At 36.9% G+C, this 20,088-nt stretch overlaps 1 protein-coding gene across 1 annotated transcript in view; it reads left to right on the top strand.

Moving 5' to 3' along the window:
• Positions 1-20,088, top strand: part of SHISA6 (shisa family member 6) — a 444,694-nt gene that overhangs the window by 15,097 nt on the left and 409,509 nt on the right. Inside the window, exon 2 of the mRNA XM_056117818.1 lies at positions 14,613-14,773. Coding sequence (XP_055973793.1) covers positions 14,613-14,773 — 161 coding nt within the window. The remainder of the gene's footprint in view (positions 1-14,612; positions 14,774-20,088) is intronic.

Genomic DNA, 20,088 nt, shown 5'->3' on the forward strand with positions numbered 1-20,088 from the left:
TTGCCTGGCACAAGGTCATTGCTTACTAAATTCGGCTGTATGAATGAAGAAGTAAATAACTTAATTAATTAAAATGGAGGTTTCTTTGATGACTTCCTTTTGGGGTACCCTAGTCTCCCAATGTTTGCAGTGACATGAAAGTATATACTTTAGTTTACACATAAAAATAATGTTTAACTTTCTTTAAAGAAAGGAGGGACAAACAAAAGGAGGGGGGAAAGAAATAGAAGAAAGAAAAGGGGTAGGAGGAAGAATTATTTTTTTACAAAATCTCCAATCTATGGTAGAAGATGTTAGCCTTACCCAGTCTGATGTGCCTAATCTCACAGTTTTTGAAACGGGGGTTGGGCCATATTCTGTGGCGCTTAGGGCTCACTCCTGTTCATCCACTCTGCTATATGCTTTTTGTTGGTCTTATACCTATATATTTTTGTTCTGTTCCCCATAAGAAATTGAGAAAAAGCCATTGACAATAACAATGTTAGCATCAGCCTGTATATACTCGCAGGTACATTTATTTAACTAATCTATTATAAAACTGGAGAGATGGATCCAGTTGGATGGATCCAGATGGATCCAGTTGGATGGATCTTGCTTACTATGATCTCAATACCAGTTTTTTTCCCCACAGTTCTAAAAGGTGGCTACACCTGAAAACTCCAGATCTTTGAAAAATTCTTAGACAATCCAAATATTTCTGACAACTCTGAGACTGGTTTTGATACTACAAAATTCTCAGGCCTCATATGATAAGTTTTAATATGACTCACAACACAAGGGTTGGAGTATATGAAGATAATCTATTGGAATAATTGAAGAAAGAGTATGACAATTTTTTCTGTACTGAGTACATGACTGGTCATCAAGAGATGCCCATTGGGATGCTGCAAATTACCCTGCTATCCCAAGAAACAAAGCAGGTATCCTCTCTTTCAATCCTGCAGTGTTTATTGGCTATGATGAATTTCAGTTGTGCTAGGAACAACTAAGACCTACAAAACTGCTCACTGCAGATGCATGAACAAACATCGTTACCGCAACAAAGGAGATCTCGACTCCATCCAGAGCCGCTGTGTTTGTGAGAATAGTCTGTGCACTTACAAAGCCAGCAGCTGTGTTTTCCGAGTGGACTGTGATAGAATGAGGAATAGTATAACTAAATTAAGCTTTTCTCCTTGTCCACATTTATTAAAAATATATTCACTTCAATTGTTCAGCATGAATATTTGAAAGAGTAAAAGTGTTCAACTGCCCAGCAGATGAATCATCAAGCGATGGACAAGAACCCAAGTTATCAATGCCTGGTAAAATCTGAGTTATCCAGAACTCAAATAGCCCAGATCTTTTATTGAACTAGAATAGAATTAATAAATATTTTTATTAGCTTTGATATTTTTGTTTTATTTAACTTTTTAAAATTTATTGAGGTTCTATAATTTACAATACTGTTAATGCTAGGTTCCTTATGCACATAATTCTACCAAATCCCTCATTAACTTGCATGAATTTTTTTTTTTTGCTGTAGAGTATTTCATTGTGTATATACACACCACAACTTTTTCTTTGTTTTGGGGTCACATTCTGTGATGCTCAGGATTTATTTCTGGCCCTGTACTCAGGGATTATTCCTGGCAGTGCTTGACAGAGCATAGGTGATGCCAGGAAAGGAACCCAAGTCAGCCGCATGCCAGGTAAGCAACCTGACATCGTGCACTTTCACTCCAGTCCCCGATTACCGTAACTTTTTTATTCTTTAATTTGTAGTCAATCATTTGGGTTTTTTCCATATCCTTGCTATTGTACTAAACACTGTGATGAAGCTAGCTGTTCATGGAGCCCTTTAAACTAATATTTTTGTGTTTAGGGAATATAGGGAGTTCATATGGAGATTCTCTCCCATAAATAGGGAATATCATATACTAGAATAGGATAGATCTCCATATTTCTTTTCATAAAGATTGAACTAGATAATGCTAGAAGGATTATAAGGGTAAGGATTCTAAGGATTAGCTAATAAGGGTAAATTTATAAGATCTAAGGATAAGATTATAAGGACAACGATTCTTCTCTCATCACAACCCCACCAACAATGGCTGTTAACAGACATTTTGGTCTGTGCCATACTCAGTATTGTGAGATAATATCTCGATGTTGTTTTGATTGGCACACCCCTAGTCATGAGTCATGATGAGCATATTTCCATAGACCTTGTGACCATTCATGTATCTTCTTTGGGAAAGTGTCATCTTCTTGCCTCACTTGTGAATGGGGCAGTTGGTATATTTTTGTTGTTATTTAGTTTTGTGTGTACTTTACAGATTGTGGATATTAGTCCCTTATCTATGTATTAGATGCAAAAATTTTCTTCCATTCATGTGTGCCTTTTTATTAGAACTTGATAGCCTTTTGTTTTGCAGAAGTTGTTTTTCTTAATTTTATGGACATCTAATCAATGAAAAAATAACTAAGTATATGAAGTGTAACAAAGAAAACAGTGCTGAAAAGCCTGGAGAGCTACATGTAAAAAAATAAAATCAAAAACATAGCTCACAAAAGTAAACTCAAAGTGGATTAAAAACCTCAAGATTAGACCAGAATCCATAAAATACATTTATGAAAACATTGGTAGAGCTCTTCAGTGAATTGACCATAAAGGTGTCTTCAACTAGATTATCATAGAGGGAAGAATAACAGCAAAAGTATTATTATTTGAGCCTCACGCATGAAGGAACTGGAAGAGGAACCCAGGTGTGCGGGACCTGGGACTGAACTCTCCAAGCCTGCTTGGATGGGGATTGGTCCTCCTCCACCCAGATCCCTCATCTTCCAGTAGCTAGGCAGTTACACCCAACAACTGCTGTGTAACCCCATCAAAGGCTAAGATCCAGAGACTATAATACCAAGCTCCTGGAAGACCTCTTATTGTCTAGTTTTCTCTCTCAGAGGACCCGGCAGGCTACCGAGAGTATCCTGCCCGCATATATGCCTGACTGGGAACACCTGTAAAGGTGATTAGAGGCTGCCTCAAAAGCCTCCATCCCTTTGAGAGAGCCCGGCAAGCTATTGAGAGTATCCTGCCCACACAGCAGAGCCTGGCAAGCTACCCATGCATACGCAATATGCCAAAAACAGTAACAATGATGGTCCTCATTCCCCTGACCTTGAAAGAGCCCCCAATATGCCATCGTACTACACTAGCATGTGACAGGGATGAATGGAGACATTACTGGCACCCGCTCGAGTAAATCGATGAACAACTGGGTGATAGTGATAGTGATAGTGAATTTGATATACTTTCATAATTTTGTTGTTATTCTTCCTTCTAAAATGATAAAAAAATAATAAAATAAATTATAAATAAATAATAATAAATAATAAAGTTTAATAAAGTTCAAATTGGCAAGTTTATCTTTATTTCATTACTGTGAAGTTTTGGTTATTATAGCTTTATAGTATAGTTTAACACTAGTTCATGCAATGCCTTCCATCTTCTTTTTTACCCCCTTATGACTGCTTTGGCTATTTTGGAGTTTTACTGTTTCATACTGATTTTAATAGTTTGTTCCATGTCTTTAAAAAATGTCACTGAAGTTTTAATAGATTTTGCATTAAATCTATATGGTATTTTTGCTAAGTGGGTCATTTTGACAGTGCTGATTCTTCTGTTGTACCGTAGCACTGTCCTCCCGTTGTTCATCGATGTGCTCGAGCAGGCCCAGTAACCTCTTCATTGTGAGACTTGTGGTTACTGTTTTTGGCATATTGAATACGTCACGGGTAGCTTGCCAGGCTTTGCCATGTGGGTGAGATACTCTCGGTAGTTTGCCAGGCTCCCCAAGAGGGGCGAAGGAATCGTACCTGGGTCGGCCAAGTCGGCTGCGAATGGCCTACTGCTGTGCTATCGCTTGGCGCAATTGGTTAGCGCGCGGTACTTATATACGGCTAATTCTTCTAGCTCATGAAAATATTTTGTCTTTTTATTTCCTAATTTCTCCTATTATTTCTTGGAGAATGATTTATAGTTTTCATCTTTATATGTCTTTCATTTTCCTTGTTAAGTTGATCACCAGGTATTTGATGTTTTGGAGCACTATATTAAAAGGGATAGTTTATTTTTTAATTTCCTTTCCTTCTAGTTTATTATGTGTGTGGAAATACCGCAGATTTTTGCATGTTAATTTTGTAACTTACTGCCTTACTATAAATAGTTTATTGCTTTCAAGATATTTTTTTGGTGGAATTCTACACAATGATTTTAGGAAAAGCACAGGACTGTTGTCAGAGTTTTGTTTTGTTTTTATTTTTTGTGCCACATCTGGATGTACTCAGTGCTTTGTCCTTGTTCTTTGCTTAGAGGTCACTCTTGGGCAGTGCTTCAAGGACCAGATTTGGTGCTGGGAATAAAAACCTGGCTCTGCTGACTGCATCCATGGCATGTTCCTTACCCAGTGTACTATGCTTCTATCCCAATTCTCAAATATTTTATTAACAAACCTTCCAGAGTAGTCCTGTAAATTTTTATATGGACAGCTTTGTTTTATTGATTGTCTATAATTCACTTAGTTTGTCTGTGATGGCCTTCTTATGGAAGAAAATAGTATTCACTTTATAAGATACAATAAGATACAATACCCTCAACTTAATTAGGCAGAAAGACTTTTAGAAAATTATTCATAAATGAGGATAGTTTTGTTGTTATTTGGAATAAAAACATTGACCAGTATAATTTATCAACATATAGTTCGTCTATTTGAACTTTAATAATACCTTTCTGACAGTATAAATTTCTTAACATACTTACTGCCCCAGAAAAGAAAAAGGGTATGATTAGGAGTCCAAACTAAGCATTGATTTTGTTTTTGACCAAGAAAAACTTACTGCATGCCAGTGAATTTGTATTCTCACTTTCATGGCAATTAAATGGCTTGGTAACCTAGAAGCATAGGAAGAAAAAGAGATAATTTTTTTTTCCTCTGTAGTGGCAATGATTTTTCTGGGATTTGTATGGAAAAGATATTGAGATAAAAAGAAACCAAGTAAACTAAGGATACTTCATTTCCCCACAAATCAAGGGGACCTACATTTGATTGTCGGTTCAGTTAGTAAAGATTGGAACCAAGAATTCCAGGGTTATATTTAGTATATATTTGCAATACTTGTTTTCAAATTTGTTGTTTTTTTATTTAGAATAGAATTTATGAAGATGATTGTCTCTCAAAGCAATGTAAAACCTTTCAAAACTGAACTGGAGAGATAGCTTAATACATCTCTCTGAACTAGAATACATGCTTGGCATATGAAAATTCTGTGTCTGATTCCTGGTATCTTATGGCTTCCCAAGCACCACCAATTGAAGCACTTAGAACCACTGGACCTAAGCAGCACTGCACAATCAGGTCCTACATCTGCCCTGTGAGTTGAGCTGAGTACTGTTGAGAGAGAGAACCCTTAGGCCCTGGAACACTGCTTGGGAGAACACTTTTTCCCAAAAATTCAGAATGAACAAAAACGTTTCTAGATCACTGATGTTGATAATTCACTAATGTAAATAAAATTAGGCAGTTGAGTAGTAGGTGATTTCTATTAGTTTATATTTTCCACTGAATATTGAATTTTTTTTGAATTCTGTGTCCAGACATGCAAGTCTTAACTTGTACTGCATTATTATTTATTTATTTTAGTTTTGGATCCATACCCAGTGATGCTTGGGTTTCTTTTGCCTCTACACTGAGGAAATTATTTACGGTGGGCTTGGAGGACTTTATTGAATACAGGAAATAGAACCTGGGTTGTCCTCATGCAAGGCAAGCACACTAACTGCTATACTATGTCTCTGGCCTTGCCATTATGTTTTTAACCTAACAGGGCTTTTTCTCTTCTATTGCCTCTATCATATTTCCTAAAAAAACTATTTAATTCACTAAAAAATTAAACTTTAGATTCAAAGATTATTGTATTTTCATAGGCTTCAGAACAAGTGTAATTAAGTGGGTGGAAGCTTGGAAAGTTGGATGAATAATGATGGATTAAGTGGTTGGGTGGATAGATAAATCAATTGTTTAGTTGTATAAAATTTGCATCTTCAGTTTAATCTACCTGTATTTGAAATCTAGATTTACCACTTAGTCGATGTAAGTTTGGGCAAGATAACTAATATTTTCGAAGTCTTAGTTTTCTCCAAAGAGCTGCTGGGACTCCAGAGAAAGTACAATGGGTAAGGAGCTTGCCTGAATGAGGCTGACCCAAGCTCAATGCCCAGCAACCCATGTTATTCCCCGAGCCCTCCAAAAGTGATCCCTGATCTCAGAGATGAGTGAGCCCTGAGCATAGCCACGTGTGGCCCCAAAACAAGCAATTAAAAATAGCTTCTGATAATAATTACTATAAGAAGTCCTTTTGATGACTTTATAATATAATGAATATGACCTTAGTATAGGTTTGGCACATAAATAAATGATAGTCCTTTCCAAAACAGGAAAAACCATGAACCAAAGTTATAAACAAGATTATGACTGTTTCTCTGTTATCAGGGGAAATAATTTGTCATTTTGAGGAAGACTTCATGTCTTGAATGCAGGTGGCAGCACACTGATATGTTTACTGGTCTTGTTTCCTCTCAAAAGCTAGCTCAATATTTAGGAAAATTCAAACACAATTTAATTTCTTTATGACCATTAACAACATTATGCAAGGTTTTTAGTAAACAAACATAGTTCTTTGCCGGATTAATTAATTTACTAATTATTTCTCCATGCCTAAATATTAACTGACTTTTGCTAAATAAGCGGACCCAACTGGAAAAACAGGGAGACCCATTTTATGCTGACAATTCATAGGAAAGGAAGATGTTGTGTAAGAGGTAGTCCCAGTGAGCAGAACATCTGGATGTAAGTTAGAAGTCCTGGACTTAAATTCCTCTTAATTTATATTTTAGTTCTCTAAGTAGTCTAAGTCGTAGTTTCTTGTTAAAAATTTAGATAATAATAGCTCAAAATATAATAGTATCACTATCACATTTGATAGAGCAGGTGGTCACAAGTAGTAGCTAATAAATATTATCCATCTGTACACAGTCTGAAAATTATATAGCTCTAATTAGTATACAAACAACCAGTCATGATGAACATTAAAGTTTCCTGGCCTCAATGGTCCAAATGTTTTTTTTTTCCTGACCAGATTTGCTACGTGATTAATTTACATGAAAGCCAAGAAATACTTGGCCGAAGGGAATGGCAAACCAAAGCAGTTATCCAGATAACTCAGGTGACAACATTTTAAAAAATAATGAACATATTCTGATATTGCAGGAAAAGTTGCTCTGGAGAAGGAAAGAGCTGAATGAGCATGACAATTAGCAGAATTCTCCAAGTTCTTAAATAGATACATCTGAACTCTATCCAGAAGAGCAAGATAGGGACAACTTCTATTCTGCTTAGGCACAAGACTTAATTTTTTTTTTGCATCTTCAGAATATATTCCCAGAAGTGGTATTGTGGGATCATATGGAAGCTCAATTGCTAGTTTTTGAAGGACTGTCCATATTGTTTTCCAGAAAGGTTTGAGGAACTGGTTGGGATGGGAGATGTGAACTGGAAATAGATAAATGGCCAAACATGATAACCTCTCAGTGTCTGTGTTGCAAACCATAATGCCCCAAAGTAGAGAGAGAGTATAGGGAATAATGTCTGCCATGGAGGCAGGAGGAGGTTGGGAAAAGGGGCTATACCGTGAATATTGGTGGTGGGGAATGTGTACTGGTGTAGGGATGGATGTTGGATCATTGTGTGATTGTAACCCAAACATGAAAGCTTGTAACTATCTCGCGGTAATTCAATAAAATTAAAAAAAAACTTAAAATCTTTCTTGTTCTTCTTGTGCCTCTCTCTCTCTCTCTCTCTCTCTCTCTCTCTCTGTGTGTGTTTGTTTTTTCCCTCTTCATGTCTTTCTCTGGCATTGTCTTCCTGTTTCACATCTTTTTTAACCCAAATCTCTGTGTGTCTTAATTTTTCTTTTGTTCCCTCATTCACTCTTGGTTTTCCTGCCTATTTGTCTCACTACCCTGATTTTACTTCCTGTTTATTTCCTCAGTATCTCCTCTTGGTCTCTGTTATAATAATTTCTCTCTATTAGTGTCAGACACTCCTTTTTTCATTTCTTTCTTTTTTTCATTCTATTTCTTTCTGTTCCTTGTTTCACATCTTTTCTTTTCCCTTTCTGTCTCTTCCTTTGTTCGTCTGCCTTTTTCTTTCTCTTTCTGTTTATTGCTATTTTTCCCCCTCATTTGAAGTCTCTGCCTTTCTTTCCTATCCTGAGTGTTCCTGCCCATTATTTTACAAAATCTGTTTTGGTGTTCCTCAGTGACCAACTTTTTTCTTCTATAGTTAAAAAAGTAGCTCAGGCCTTAACCTATTTCCTCCGGCATACTCTAATTAGGTGAGACTTGGATCACATATTTCAGAACTAGAATATTTGTCATACCCTGGAGAGAAGTTGAAAGGAACAGAGGGAGGTCACTGAGCTGAGTATCCGAAAGCGTTGGTTTTTGAAAAATATTTTTGTTAGTCACTGTGAAATTACAAATTTATTCATGACTGGGTTTCAGGCATACATTATTTCAACACCAGTTCCTTCACCTGTGCCAACTTGCCTCCACCAACTCCCCCCTACCCCATTTGCCTCCTACTACCTGTTTGCCTTTAAGAGGGGCACTTTTTAAAATATACGTACGTTTTTGCATTGTGGTTTCCAATGCGTTACTATTAGTGTTTCATGCATAAACGTTATGACCTTTCAATATTGCCTACTCTTCCCTGTTGACATTCCCTCCACCATATTCATCATCCTCTCCCTGTCCTAACACGCCTCTCCTGTTTGGTTTTATGTCCACATCAGCACAGTCAACTGAGGATACTCAGAAAATTCAATGTGATTTATCATCGTATTTTTTCATAATATCTTTGGGATAGAAGATTCCCCAGTCATAACCCAAACTTAAAAGTCATTCTCCATTAGAAGACTAGAGCCAAGCATCTTTAGGATCCAGTGAGCCTGGTGGTCTTCAGGGAGGTGTACATCAGCAGAAGTCTGGGATCTTCTCAGATGTGGCTACATCAGGGATTCTCAGGAGTTGGGCCACTGAGAGCCACCCCAACCAGTTGGTTGAAAAATTCATTTTCTACTGGATCCTCTTTAGTTGAGTCTTGTTTCAGTCTTCTCTGCAATTTCATTTTTGCTGTTGATATGAACAAAAGTGATGTTTGGTTGAAAGCTTAGAATAGGAAAAGGATAATCATCATTTTTATTTTTAATGTGTCTTCTTACTAAGGTATATGCAAAGATAAGAGAATCAAGTAAAGTCCCATAAAGACCTGGTCCTGTCCTACTTCAGGATTTGTTTTTGTGTGTATGTCTCCATCTTTACTTTGTTCCAGCAATCTTAGATGATTAGCTCCACTGCTCTCCATTCACTTTTCCAATTCGAGCAGCCAAAAATATCTCCAAATATTAACCAAATGTCTCCTTGGAGATAATATCACTGTGGTTGGAAACCACTGATGTAGATTATTTCAGCCTAATAAAGGCAGTGAATTTAAGCATGCCATCTTATTTATCTGCCTTCATAGGCATTAGAAAGAAGTCTTTTAAGAATTTAGTAAATAAGATAAAGAAAAAAAAAGGTCTTTCTGGGGATAGTTGCAAGATGCAGTTAATATACTCTAAAATTCACCTTTATTTCTTAAAATATTCCGGAGAGAGATGGTGCAGGATAAAAGCAATTGTCTTGCATGTGGCCAACCCTTGTTCTAGTTTCTTGTACTATATATGGTACCCAGAGGACTGCTAGGAGTCACTCCTGAGCACAGAGCCAGGAACCACCCCCCGAGAACCACTGTATGTGACCTAACCCCAAACCCCTCAAAACAAATTTTAAAAATTTGATTGTAAAATATAATGATTTTTTTTGTTTTCACATAGCTGGCCAGTTATCACCATTTTCAGCTCCTCAAAAAGAAACCCTGTATCTGTCAGAAGTCCTGGTCCATTTGGTGACTCCCCTTTTCATAGACCTGTTATTCATAAGTCTATTTTCTGTTTCTATAGTTCTGTGTATGTGGACATTTTATATAAGTAGAATCATATAACCTGTGTTCTTTGTGACTGGTCTCATTTACTTGGTATGTTATTTCAATACTTATTCATGTTATAACATGCACTGCTTCTTTTGTGAGGTGGTTGTGGGGTGGCATCTGTCAATGCTCAGGAGTTACTTGTGGCTCTGTGCTCAGGATCTAAATCTGGTATGTGGTTCTGGGGTCGAACTGAGTTAGCTACATGGAAGGTAAATACCTTAACACCTGTACTATTTCTCCTGCCCCAAATTGCATTGCTTTATAAGATTCGACAACAATAAAAATGATAATTTATGGTGAGAATATACCACTCAGTTTTTCACCACTTAGTGAATACATGATTGTTTCCATGTCGAGCCATTAATAAAGGCACTTTTCATTTCTTGAAAGTTTGTTACACCACTTTGCTTTCGTAGAAGAACTATGTTAATGACGAATTTCTCTAATGAAGAGGAAGACTTAACTTTTACAATGATGAGTAAAAAAATGAAAATGGCATTCTGCATTTGTTTTTGTAGTAGCTCTTTTAGAGGTAGCCTGCACACAGAACAGTGAGAGTGACCCTACCAAACTATTACAACAGGAACTCTAATTTTACTGAATGTAAGTTTTCTATATAAGTCCATGCTTTGGTTAGATGGTATTATTATAGGTTTTTTGTGTTATTTGGTGTGAGAAGATTTTGAATTTGGGAACACTAATTTTTTTTCTAGAAATGATTCATAATTGTATCTTTATAACACTTCATGTTATGAATGTTTTCATAGGAGCACTGTATGTTCAGATGTTGGGATAGACTGATATTTAAATGTGGCTTATTGACGCTGGGAAGAGAGAGTCTTGTCTGCATATTGCTTACATGGCTCAATCTCTGGTACCACATGTGGTTCCCCTAGTATCACTAGGAGTGATCCGTGAGCACAGAGCCAGGAGTAATCCCTGAGCACAGTCAGATATGCCCACCAAAACCTAAAATATATAAATTATATATGGCTTATGGACTTACGTATACAAGTTTATATATATATATATATATATATATATATATATATATATATGTTGGGTATATGCATGAAGTAGATTTTCTAGGTTATATATTTAAATTTTTGAGGGAGGGGCTGCTAAGTTGTTTACTAAAGGACCGCTTATCATTTTATGTTTCCACCAGTAAACCATTAAAACGCCCATTTCTCCACATTTTGTCCATTATTTGTGTTTTTATTGTGCCTATCACGATTTTGAATTGCATTTCCCTGGTAACTAATCATAACTGAATTTTTTTTCAAGAGCACTTTCCTTGGAGAAATGTCTATGTAATTCTTTGTTTTTTTTATTTTTTTCTTGTGGATGGGGGCACACCTGACAGTACTTGGGGCTTACTTCTGGCATTGTACTCAGGGATCATTCCTAATAATTATTGGGGATCATATGAAGTGCTGGGGACTGAACCTCCCATGCAAGTCAGTCACTTGCATGGGAGGCAGCCTACCCACTGTAATACTGTACTGTCTCTCCAGCCTCTAATTTTTTGTCCATTTTTAAGTTGTGTTTGATGAATTGTAAAGTTCTTTATAGTTTGGGGTACAATTCTCATCATAAGTATGATTTGCAAACTCCCTCTCTCTGATCCTTCCTTCCTTTCTTCCTTACTTCTTTCAGGGAGCAAGAAAAGAAAAACTTCAAAAAAGAACACAAGTTTTTTCAGAGAATAGCCCCATTAGATAAATGAAAGGCTTTACAGTTTATCTGCTATTTTCTTTGCTGCTTGTGTTTGCTGTTATATTTAAGAAAACATTCTCTGGGTCATAATACAGGAGGCACAGCAGTTATCTTGCACAGGGTCACTTCCACTAACTCATAAATTCTTAACAGCATATATTCTCCCCCAAACACCACCAGAACTGATTCCTGAGTACCAAGCCAGGAATAATTCCTGAACATTTCAGGGTGTGGCCCTGAAACAAAACAAAACTGCCTAACACAAGTTCAGAAAGATTTAATTTCATATTTTCTGAGCTTATATTTAGCTTAAATATTCATGTTTACAATCTATTTTGGCTTAACATTTATTTCTGAATTCTCACTTCTATTCCATTGTTCTGTATTTCTTTGAGAACTTTTTTTTAAAAAAAATAAATCATTTGGTAAATGGATGAGAGGAAATTATTCAGAGTCACAAAATGCAGAGTACATATCATGGATGGAGATTTGAGGATCAGTTTTTCAAAATGGGGAAATATTTCCTAAAATGAGAATATACACATCTCACACAGAGAGGTGCATAAATATGCCCTCGACTAAGAAAGTGCACATCAGGGAGAGATATAGACAAATACCTCTTTTAGAAATTTTAATCTATGATTTTCTTACTGAAAAGGTGCTAGGGAAAGTGTAGAGATAGGTTAACAGGGATACACTTGCCTGGCACAGCGTGATGCAAGTTTGGTCCCTTGGAGATCCATTATGTATGGATCTCCAAGCATCACCAAATGTGATCCCTGGACACCACTGGGTATCACCCAAGAACAAACAAACAAAAATAGATGTTAGGTAAGTGTTTTTGATAGCCAGAGAGGCAAAGAAATCAAGGAAGTACACATGGATGGCTGGTTTTAAAAATTGGAGAGAATATTCAAAGTTATGATCACTTAAACAGTTTTGCTGATGCAAAAAATAGCATCTTAAGTTTAGATTGTAGAACATATGCATAAAGGGGTAGAACTCATCAGGTTCAGAGTTGGTCTCAGAACTCACATGTCTTGATCTTCTAAAATAATGATTGTTGTTATCATTATTAGTTATTATTATTACCAGGCCCTGAATCTTGGGTTCTTTGAACCATACCCCAAGTCTGCCTGAAGGCCTCAACCGAACTAGTGAAAGTCTGCCTTCATCGATTTCTGTTCCGCAGAAGAAAGTGGGGGTGGTAACATGTGTTCTTGCACAGCCTAAGAGAAGTCAGTAACAGAAAAGCATTTGAAAATCTGAAACTGTGATATAAATGCCACTAAATTATGATGGATAGCTTGATTATGTTCTCAGAGGTTCAATATGTCACAGGTTGCATAATGTAAAAAACTAGCTTTTTAAAAACATGTTTTTATACTTATATGGCTATTTCTTTGCAAGAGGGAAAGAATATTGAGAGCTGAAATTTTAATATATTAGAGAAACTTTGGGATGACTGGATGACTGGACAGATTTAGCCATGGGGTACCCCATTAACTCCTCAGAGACAACTCAAGGTGATGAAAATTCTTGCCTGACTTTTCCAAAACAGGGTGCATGCAGAGCCAGGCAACTGACATGATTAGGAGCATATAGATGGCTTTTTTTGGTGGTTTCTCCACGCATCTTTTCTCCCCAGAGCATCTTTGTGCGTCTTTAATTTTTACTAATAGTGATTAACAGTGATTAACTCAATATATCACATCCATGAAGGGAGATTTGTCTGGAAGCAGGCATGAGAGTGCTTTTCCCTAAATTGTTAGTCTCCAGATGACAGACATTGCTTCATTGACCCTTCCGTACAATAATGGGCACATGCTTTTTCCATGGTTAATGAGACTAGGAGATACCTAGGGTATCGTGCTCTCCACTCCAGCATTGTCTCTGATATCTCTTTCTTCCTGTGTTTATAATTGTTTCCTTGTCTTAGCTTCAGATGAGTTCACCTTCTGATCCATATCCCGAGGGTGCAAAAAAAGCACAGTAGAAATGATGTTTGTACCTATATGTTCATTGCAGCACTGTTCACAATGGCCAAAATCTGGAAACAACCCAGGTGCCCTAGAACAGATGAGTAGTTAAAGAAGCTTTGGTACATCTATACAATGGAATACTCTGCAGCTGTTAGGAGAGATGAAGTCATGAAATTTAAGTGGATAGACATGGAGAGTATCATGCTAAGTGAAATGAGTCAGAAAGAGAGTGACAGACATAGAAGGACTGCATCCATGCCTTATTTTTAAATTCTGGGTTCCTGTATTTGCAGTTTAATCATATCTTACTTTGAGACTTGAAGTTGTGTGTTGTTCTTACCTGAGTCATTGATATAGACTGCATGCTAAAATCACTGCTATATGTTTTTGCCCTGGTAGTTATAATCTCCTTTTGAATTTGAGAACCACTGGTATCAGTCCTTCACTGCAGTGTCATCCCACTTGCTAACTGCTATCTGGAAAGGAGAACTTGAGAGACCTGTATTTTGAAAGAGCTCCGGTGGATTTGATTTGAAATGAATGAAAGAAAAGAAACACCATGATCACTGCTTCTTAGTGCCTATACAGCATGAGTACCTGTGTTCTGTGATTTCCCTGAGACAAAAACTAGATGAAGCTGTGACTTTACAGATCTGAGTGCTAAGTCTCTGTCTCTCCCTCAAGTTCTGTATTTTAAAGCACCTGTGAACATATGCCTATTCTCTTTGTTGTATGTATACTTACTCTGTGTATCTCATCCTGTGATTTTTCCCATATCTAGGGCTCTGGCTGATATCTTAAGACAACAGGGACCAATTCCCATAGCACACTGTGAAAGAGAAACTATATCGGCTATTGATACCTCTCCCAAAGAAAACACACCAGTCAGATCATCCTCAAAAAATCACTACACCCCTGTGCGTACAGCCAAACAGACTCCAGGTAAGTGAGATGTGCTTGTCTTTGTTGATGATGGTTTGTTGAGAGGTTTCATGATGTTTCTGGTCTGGGGGGCACTTAGTGGACCCTTGTTGTAAAGAGTCTGATTTGTAAATGAGTAGGTAGTTATTTGCTTGGGAAAGACCACTATTGATGAGTTCTCGGTCGGATGAGAGCTGATTTTAGTGACAAGCTGAACTCTATTTCCTGCTTGTGGCAGCCATGGGAGAGTACAACCACTTAGCCGTCTGTGTGGTGGGATGGATTTGGCTCGCTAGGATACAGATATGTGACAAAAAATAACCTTATCCAGATATAGAATGGCATTCATATTTTGGAATCTCAATAAACACCTCTCAAGTATCAAAGTGATTTCTTGGGAGACCCTTCCCATTGCTGTGTAGATTTCCTTATTGAATGATGAATTGCCATGTAATAATGTACCATCTACTTCTTATTTGATCCTTATTATGACATACAAGTGGAACTGCATATTATTTCTTGTTGTGTGAATTTATGCTTGAGTCTCAGGGAAACTTAGCGACTGAATAAGATCATCAAAATGTGAGTAACATAAAGAATCAGTAATAGAAAAAATATAAATTCACATATTATGGGATATTGTTTTATGCTGGATATTTTGCATATATTTTCTTATTTATCACAGCAATATTTTAAATATTTTTATTTTGTATAAGGAGTAGAAAGACTTAGTAATTTTTACATTGTCAGGACTGGAGTAATAGCATAGTGGGTCGGGCATTTGCCTTGAACGCGGATGACCTGGGTTTGGCTCCCAGTATCCCAGATGGTCTGCAGAGCACTGCCAGGAGTAATTCCGGAGTGCAGAGCCAGGAGTAATCTCTGTGCATCGTCAGGTGTGACCCAAAAAGCAAAAAAAAAAAAAATTCACATTGTCAGTATGAAAGAAAGCTCACTTAAGAACTATGACATATACATAATAATAGTCAAAAACTACAAAACCCTAAGAGCAGCACTGCTATGGAGGTGAATGTTAGATATTAATTAATCTTCTTATAAGTACAGCTGGAAAATCACATCTTATTGTGAGAATTATCACAACACTAATCTCCAGCTTCTACTATGAAGTTTAAATCTAAAGTTTTCATTTCCATTGCCCATTTTATCAAAGAGGAGTTTATCAAAGGAGAAGTAAATCTTCAATCATGATATGAAGCTGATAGATGGCAGAAAGTGTGTACCAAGTGCAAAACTATATAGATATGTACTTCTAAAAACAAATTTATTTTCCACTCAATGGAAAAGTTAGTCTTAATATTATAATGACAGAGCCCTTTAGTTAGCAGAGTCAAACCTTTCAGAATTTGGTAGATGCTAAGCCAATATTGCACAGAACTTAATAGAATCTTTAATATGTCAGGGATTCTTCCTAAGTTACATATTAAATCCCTGATTTAAAATTAAATAGATGTATTGCAAAATCAAAGATACATTTTTAGACTTGATAGTAGGTATTTTTAAATGTAGGCAATAAATAGAAGGAATCTTGGTGGAACCATCTTCACCAGAAGATAGTTACCTAGCGGCACAATAGAATCACATTGGGAGCTCCTAAAATTGTGGATTTCTGGGACTCACAAATTACTCTAGACATGAAGACAGACTGTATCATTGATTCTTGACCTTCGATTCACTCTGTTATCTAGATTACCCTGGAAGTTTATCTCCATTCCTCTGTGCTTAAATTTTCCTAGTTTAATTCAGGAGGCAGGTAAAAGGTAAAAGGTAAAGGCCCTCCCGTTGATCGTCGATTTGCTCGAGCGGGCCCAGTAACGTCTCCATTGGAGACTTTGTTGTTACTGTGTCTGGCATATTGAATACTCTCGGTAGCTTGTCGGGCTCTCCGAGAGGGGCGGAGGAATCGAACTCGGGTCGGCCATGTTGGCCGCTTGTAAGGCAAACGCCCTACCCGCTGTGCTATCGCTCCAGCCCAGGAGTGCTATCGCTCCAGGAGGCAGGTAGGTTTCAGATATTAAATCCAGACAGATTTGAGTGGGAAGTCTTGAGTTGCCATTAAGTGTCTTTCACAGTCTGGAGAACTGTGAAAGTTGTTTGGGCTTTGTATGTATTCTTTCCTTCTGTGATTACTGGGGGGAGCTTATAGAAATATGATTCCCACCTGTGTTTTAAGAAATCCCAACCTGTATGTCTTTTGGGAATCTTTATATGGAGTTAGCTGGAATTGTTCCCCTGGGTCAGAAAGCATTCTTTTGGCGATACCTAAATCTAAAATACATTAAAAGAAAAACCTAGGACATCTGCTACATGTAATAGACACACCGCTTTTCCAAGTAGCTGATATCTTTTACCACAAACTGCTGCAATTTAGGCAAAAATTTTAACAGAGATTTTTGCTTAAAATAGAAATTGACTGTGATTTTGCCATTGTCAAATAAATAAACCACCTAATTTAGGAGTCCAATGAAGTTTTTTTGTGGGAAACTTTTAAACATTACCCAGAAATGCATGTAATCTGAACAGCTTTAGCTCTATGTAATCTGAACAGTTTTAGTCCCAGACATTGTTCTTGAACAGTAGCATCAACGTCTTCAAGGAGTTTCTGAGAAAAGAAAAATCTCTGGCCCCATATCTCACACTGGATAAGAGTGAAATCCCTTGGCAAGTGATTCCTAATAAGTTTGGAAAGACATGTACTCTAAAATATGCCCGTCTTTACTCTCTCTTACTTATGCCTAATATGTATGCAACCTCGGTAAGTTTCTTTTCATCCATAATTTTTCACATCAGCTATTGAAGTTGAGTATATATATCCAGGTTTGTTATAGGGATATGAAGAATTAGAACAATTAAAACAGGTTTTTACAAATAGAAAACCCGAATGTTAGCCCTGATTGGATTATAGGTGTATGTCCACAGTGTACGAAAATAAATAAAATAAATGAGAGAAGGAAAGACATTTGTATCCCTAGACTAGCACTGGCCATGTGGTTGTTCCTGGAATGAAAGCTCCAGGACCCAGTTCATCTCTTGTATGGCCGTTTCTATCACACATCCATTAAGGGCAAACAGGGTTTGTAAAGCTCAATCAGACCTTTTGACATAATATTTAAATTTTTTAAAAAAGTATATTACAGAGCCGTGCTTATTTGATTTAGGAACTAGGGTAAGTATATTGCCTTCCAGATAATAAAAACAATGATGTCCCAAGTACATTTATTGAGCACCAGCTATGTGTTGGACACATACAAACATATATAGATACGTTTTATTCATAATAGAGAGTAGATCATGTAACAGTTTTTTAGGTGAGGAACTTTTTATCCCATATTAGTAGAAAATTTATTTTATCGTCTATACATTTTTGTTCTAATTTTTCAGAAGTCCCTTTCCATCATTAAAGGGAACTTTGTAATGGACAATGACTTTGGCTATAGGAAAATAGTAAAGTTTATTTATGTCCCTATCCCTGAGACATAAATTTGACTCCTCTGAACCCTCATTGCTCAAACTGTGGTCCATGCAAGAATATGAACTGTATCTTGTGTGAACTTATCAGAAATGCAGAATCTTGGGTTTAACTTCAGACCTACTGAATTATCATGCACATCTTAAGAGAGATCCCCACTTAATTTGTGCCATATTAGAGAGCTGAATACTACTGAAACACAGTGATTCTCAGTCATTGCTGTACAATTCTGAAAGTTCTAATATCTGTCTCCACCTTCATGATTCTGATTTAATTAATGTGGGGTGGAAAGTGAGAATTGATATTTTTCAAAAGCTTCCTGCATAGTTCTAGTGCTCAGCACAATTTTGAGAATCAGAACTGAGAGGGAGACTCTAGATAGAGGCTGTCAAATAAGGAAAATACCTTAAATAATTTTGAAATCAAGATACATAAGAGTGTGCAAGGCTGAGCATGGCCGGTGATCCAAGTTAGTGAGTTGTAAGTACCTTTCTGAGGTAGGTGACCCCTAACAGAGAGGTGAACATGGATCCATTAGAAGTTTGAAGCTATGAATGGGGAAACCTGGCAAAGAACAGGCATAAGTAGAGATCTTAGAAAATAGTTTATTAAAAGTCAAGCAGAACTAGGCATTAGGAAATGAACTGTTTCCAGAATAATAGGTTCCCTAAGCCTACGGAATCACAGGCTTTCTGTGGACTCAGTTGGTATCCATGTGTTCAGGAGAAGGTTGGAGACCTAGTCCATTTACCTAATCTGATTCAATGCTATGGAAGTAGTGCAATAAGAGACTATGGAACCAACTCACTTAGCAACTAAGGGGAAATAGTGATTTATTTTTAGAGGTAGCAGTGCCAACATGTATTGGGTTTCAATGTGCAAAGTTTTGTTATTCAAATTATCATCATCAAGAGTAACCCTGGGCTAGTGTTTCAAAGTGGGTGATGCTACTTTCCCCATTGCTGGAGCACTGTAGTTATGGGGCATAGCCTCAGGTGCAATTGGGGTGCACTAAGTAGTTAAAAATTAGGAACTATGATTTGTAATTCTTTCAGGCACCGTGATTTATATTTCTTTTAATTATAGAGATTCCATTTTACACCAGTCCAACTTTAAACACACCTCTCATGTCAGCCATGCTCCACAAGAAAAGTATTTTTTTTCCTATGGAAAGGGACAAGTAAGCCATATAAGTTTGGGAACCTCTGAGCTGGAAGAAATAAATATTTGTGTCTTAGCTGTATATAGTGTTATTTGTTTAAGTGGGCATCAGTCATCTTGCTTCTTGTTAAAGCTGTGTACTTTAATGGAAGACTTAAAAAGCCACAGGGCATAATTCACGGAGACCAAGACTGAGCTAACAGAGAAGCTCTTTGCCATGGCTTTGTATGCTCAGCCTTAATAATCTATACCTCCTGATCGCTTAACATCTACTCCTATAATTTTCACTTTTCACTGGAAATCATATATGTGAACCTTCTTGCCATGTGTGTCTTATCATTAAGTATTACCATTTCTCTGCTTTGTGGTTGAAAACTTCCTAGCACTAGATATTCGTGCTGTGAAATGTAATGTTCAATATTGTACTCCTTTGCTAACCTCATCTTTTTTTCTTGTTTAATTTTTTTTTGGAGAGCTAACACCATCTAACACCATATATTTGTTGGTTTCTTGGTAGATTGTCTCTTTTCTTAATAGAATGCTGAGCTTAATGTAGCTAGGCTCTGTCTTTTGTTATTATTATTTTTATTAAGACTGTGATTTATAAAAATGTTCATAATAGAGTTGCTTCAGGAATATAATGCTCCAACATCGATCCCACCACCAATGTATCCTTCCCTCTCCCATA

The sequence above is a fragment of the Sorex fumeus genome, unplaced genomic scaffold (genome assembly GCF_029834395.1).
Source record: "Sorex fumeus unplaced genomic scaffold, SorFum_2.1 ptg000036l, whole genome shotgun sequence".
Classification (NCBI taxonomy): domain Eukaryota; kingdom Metazoa; phylum Chordata; class Mammalia; order Eulipotyphla; family Soricidae; genus Sorex; species Sorex fumeus.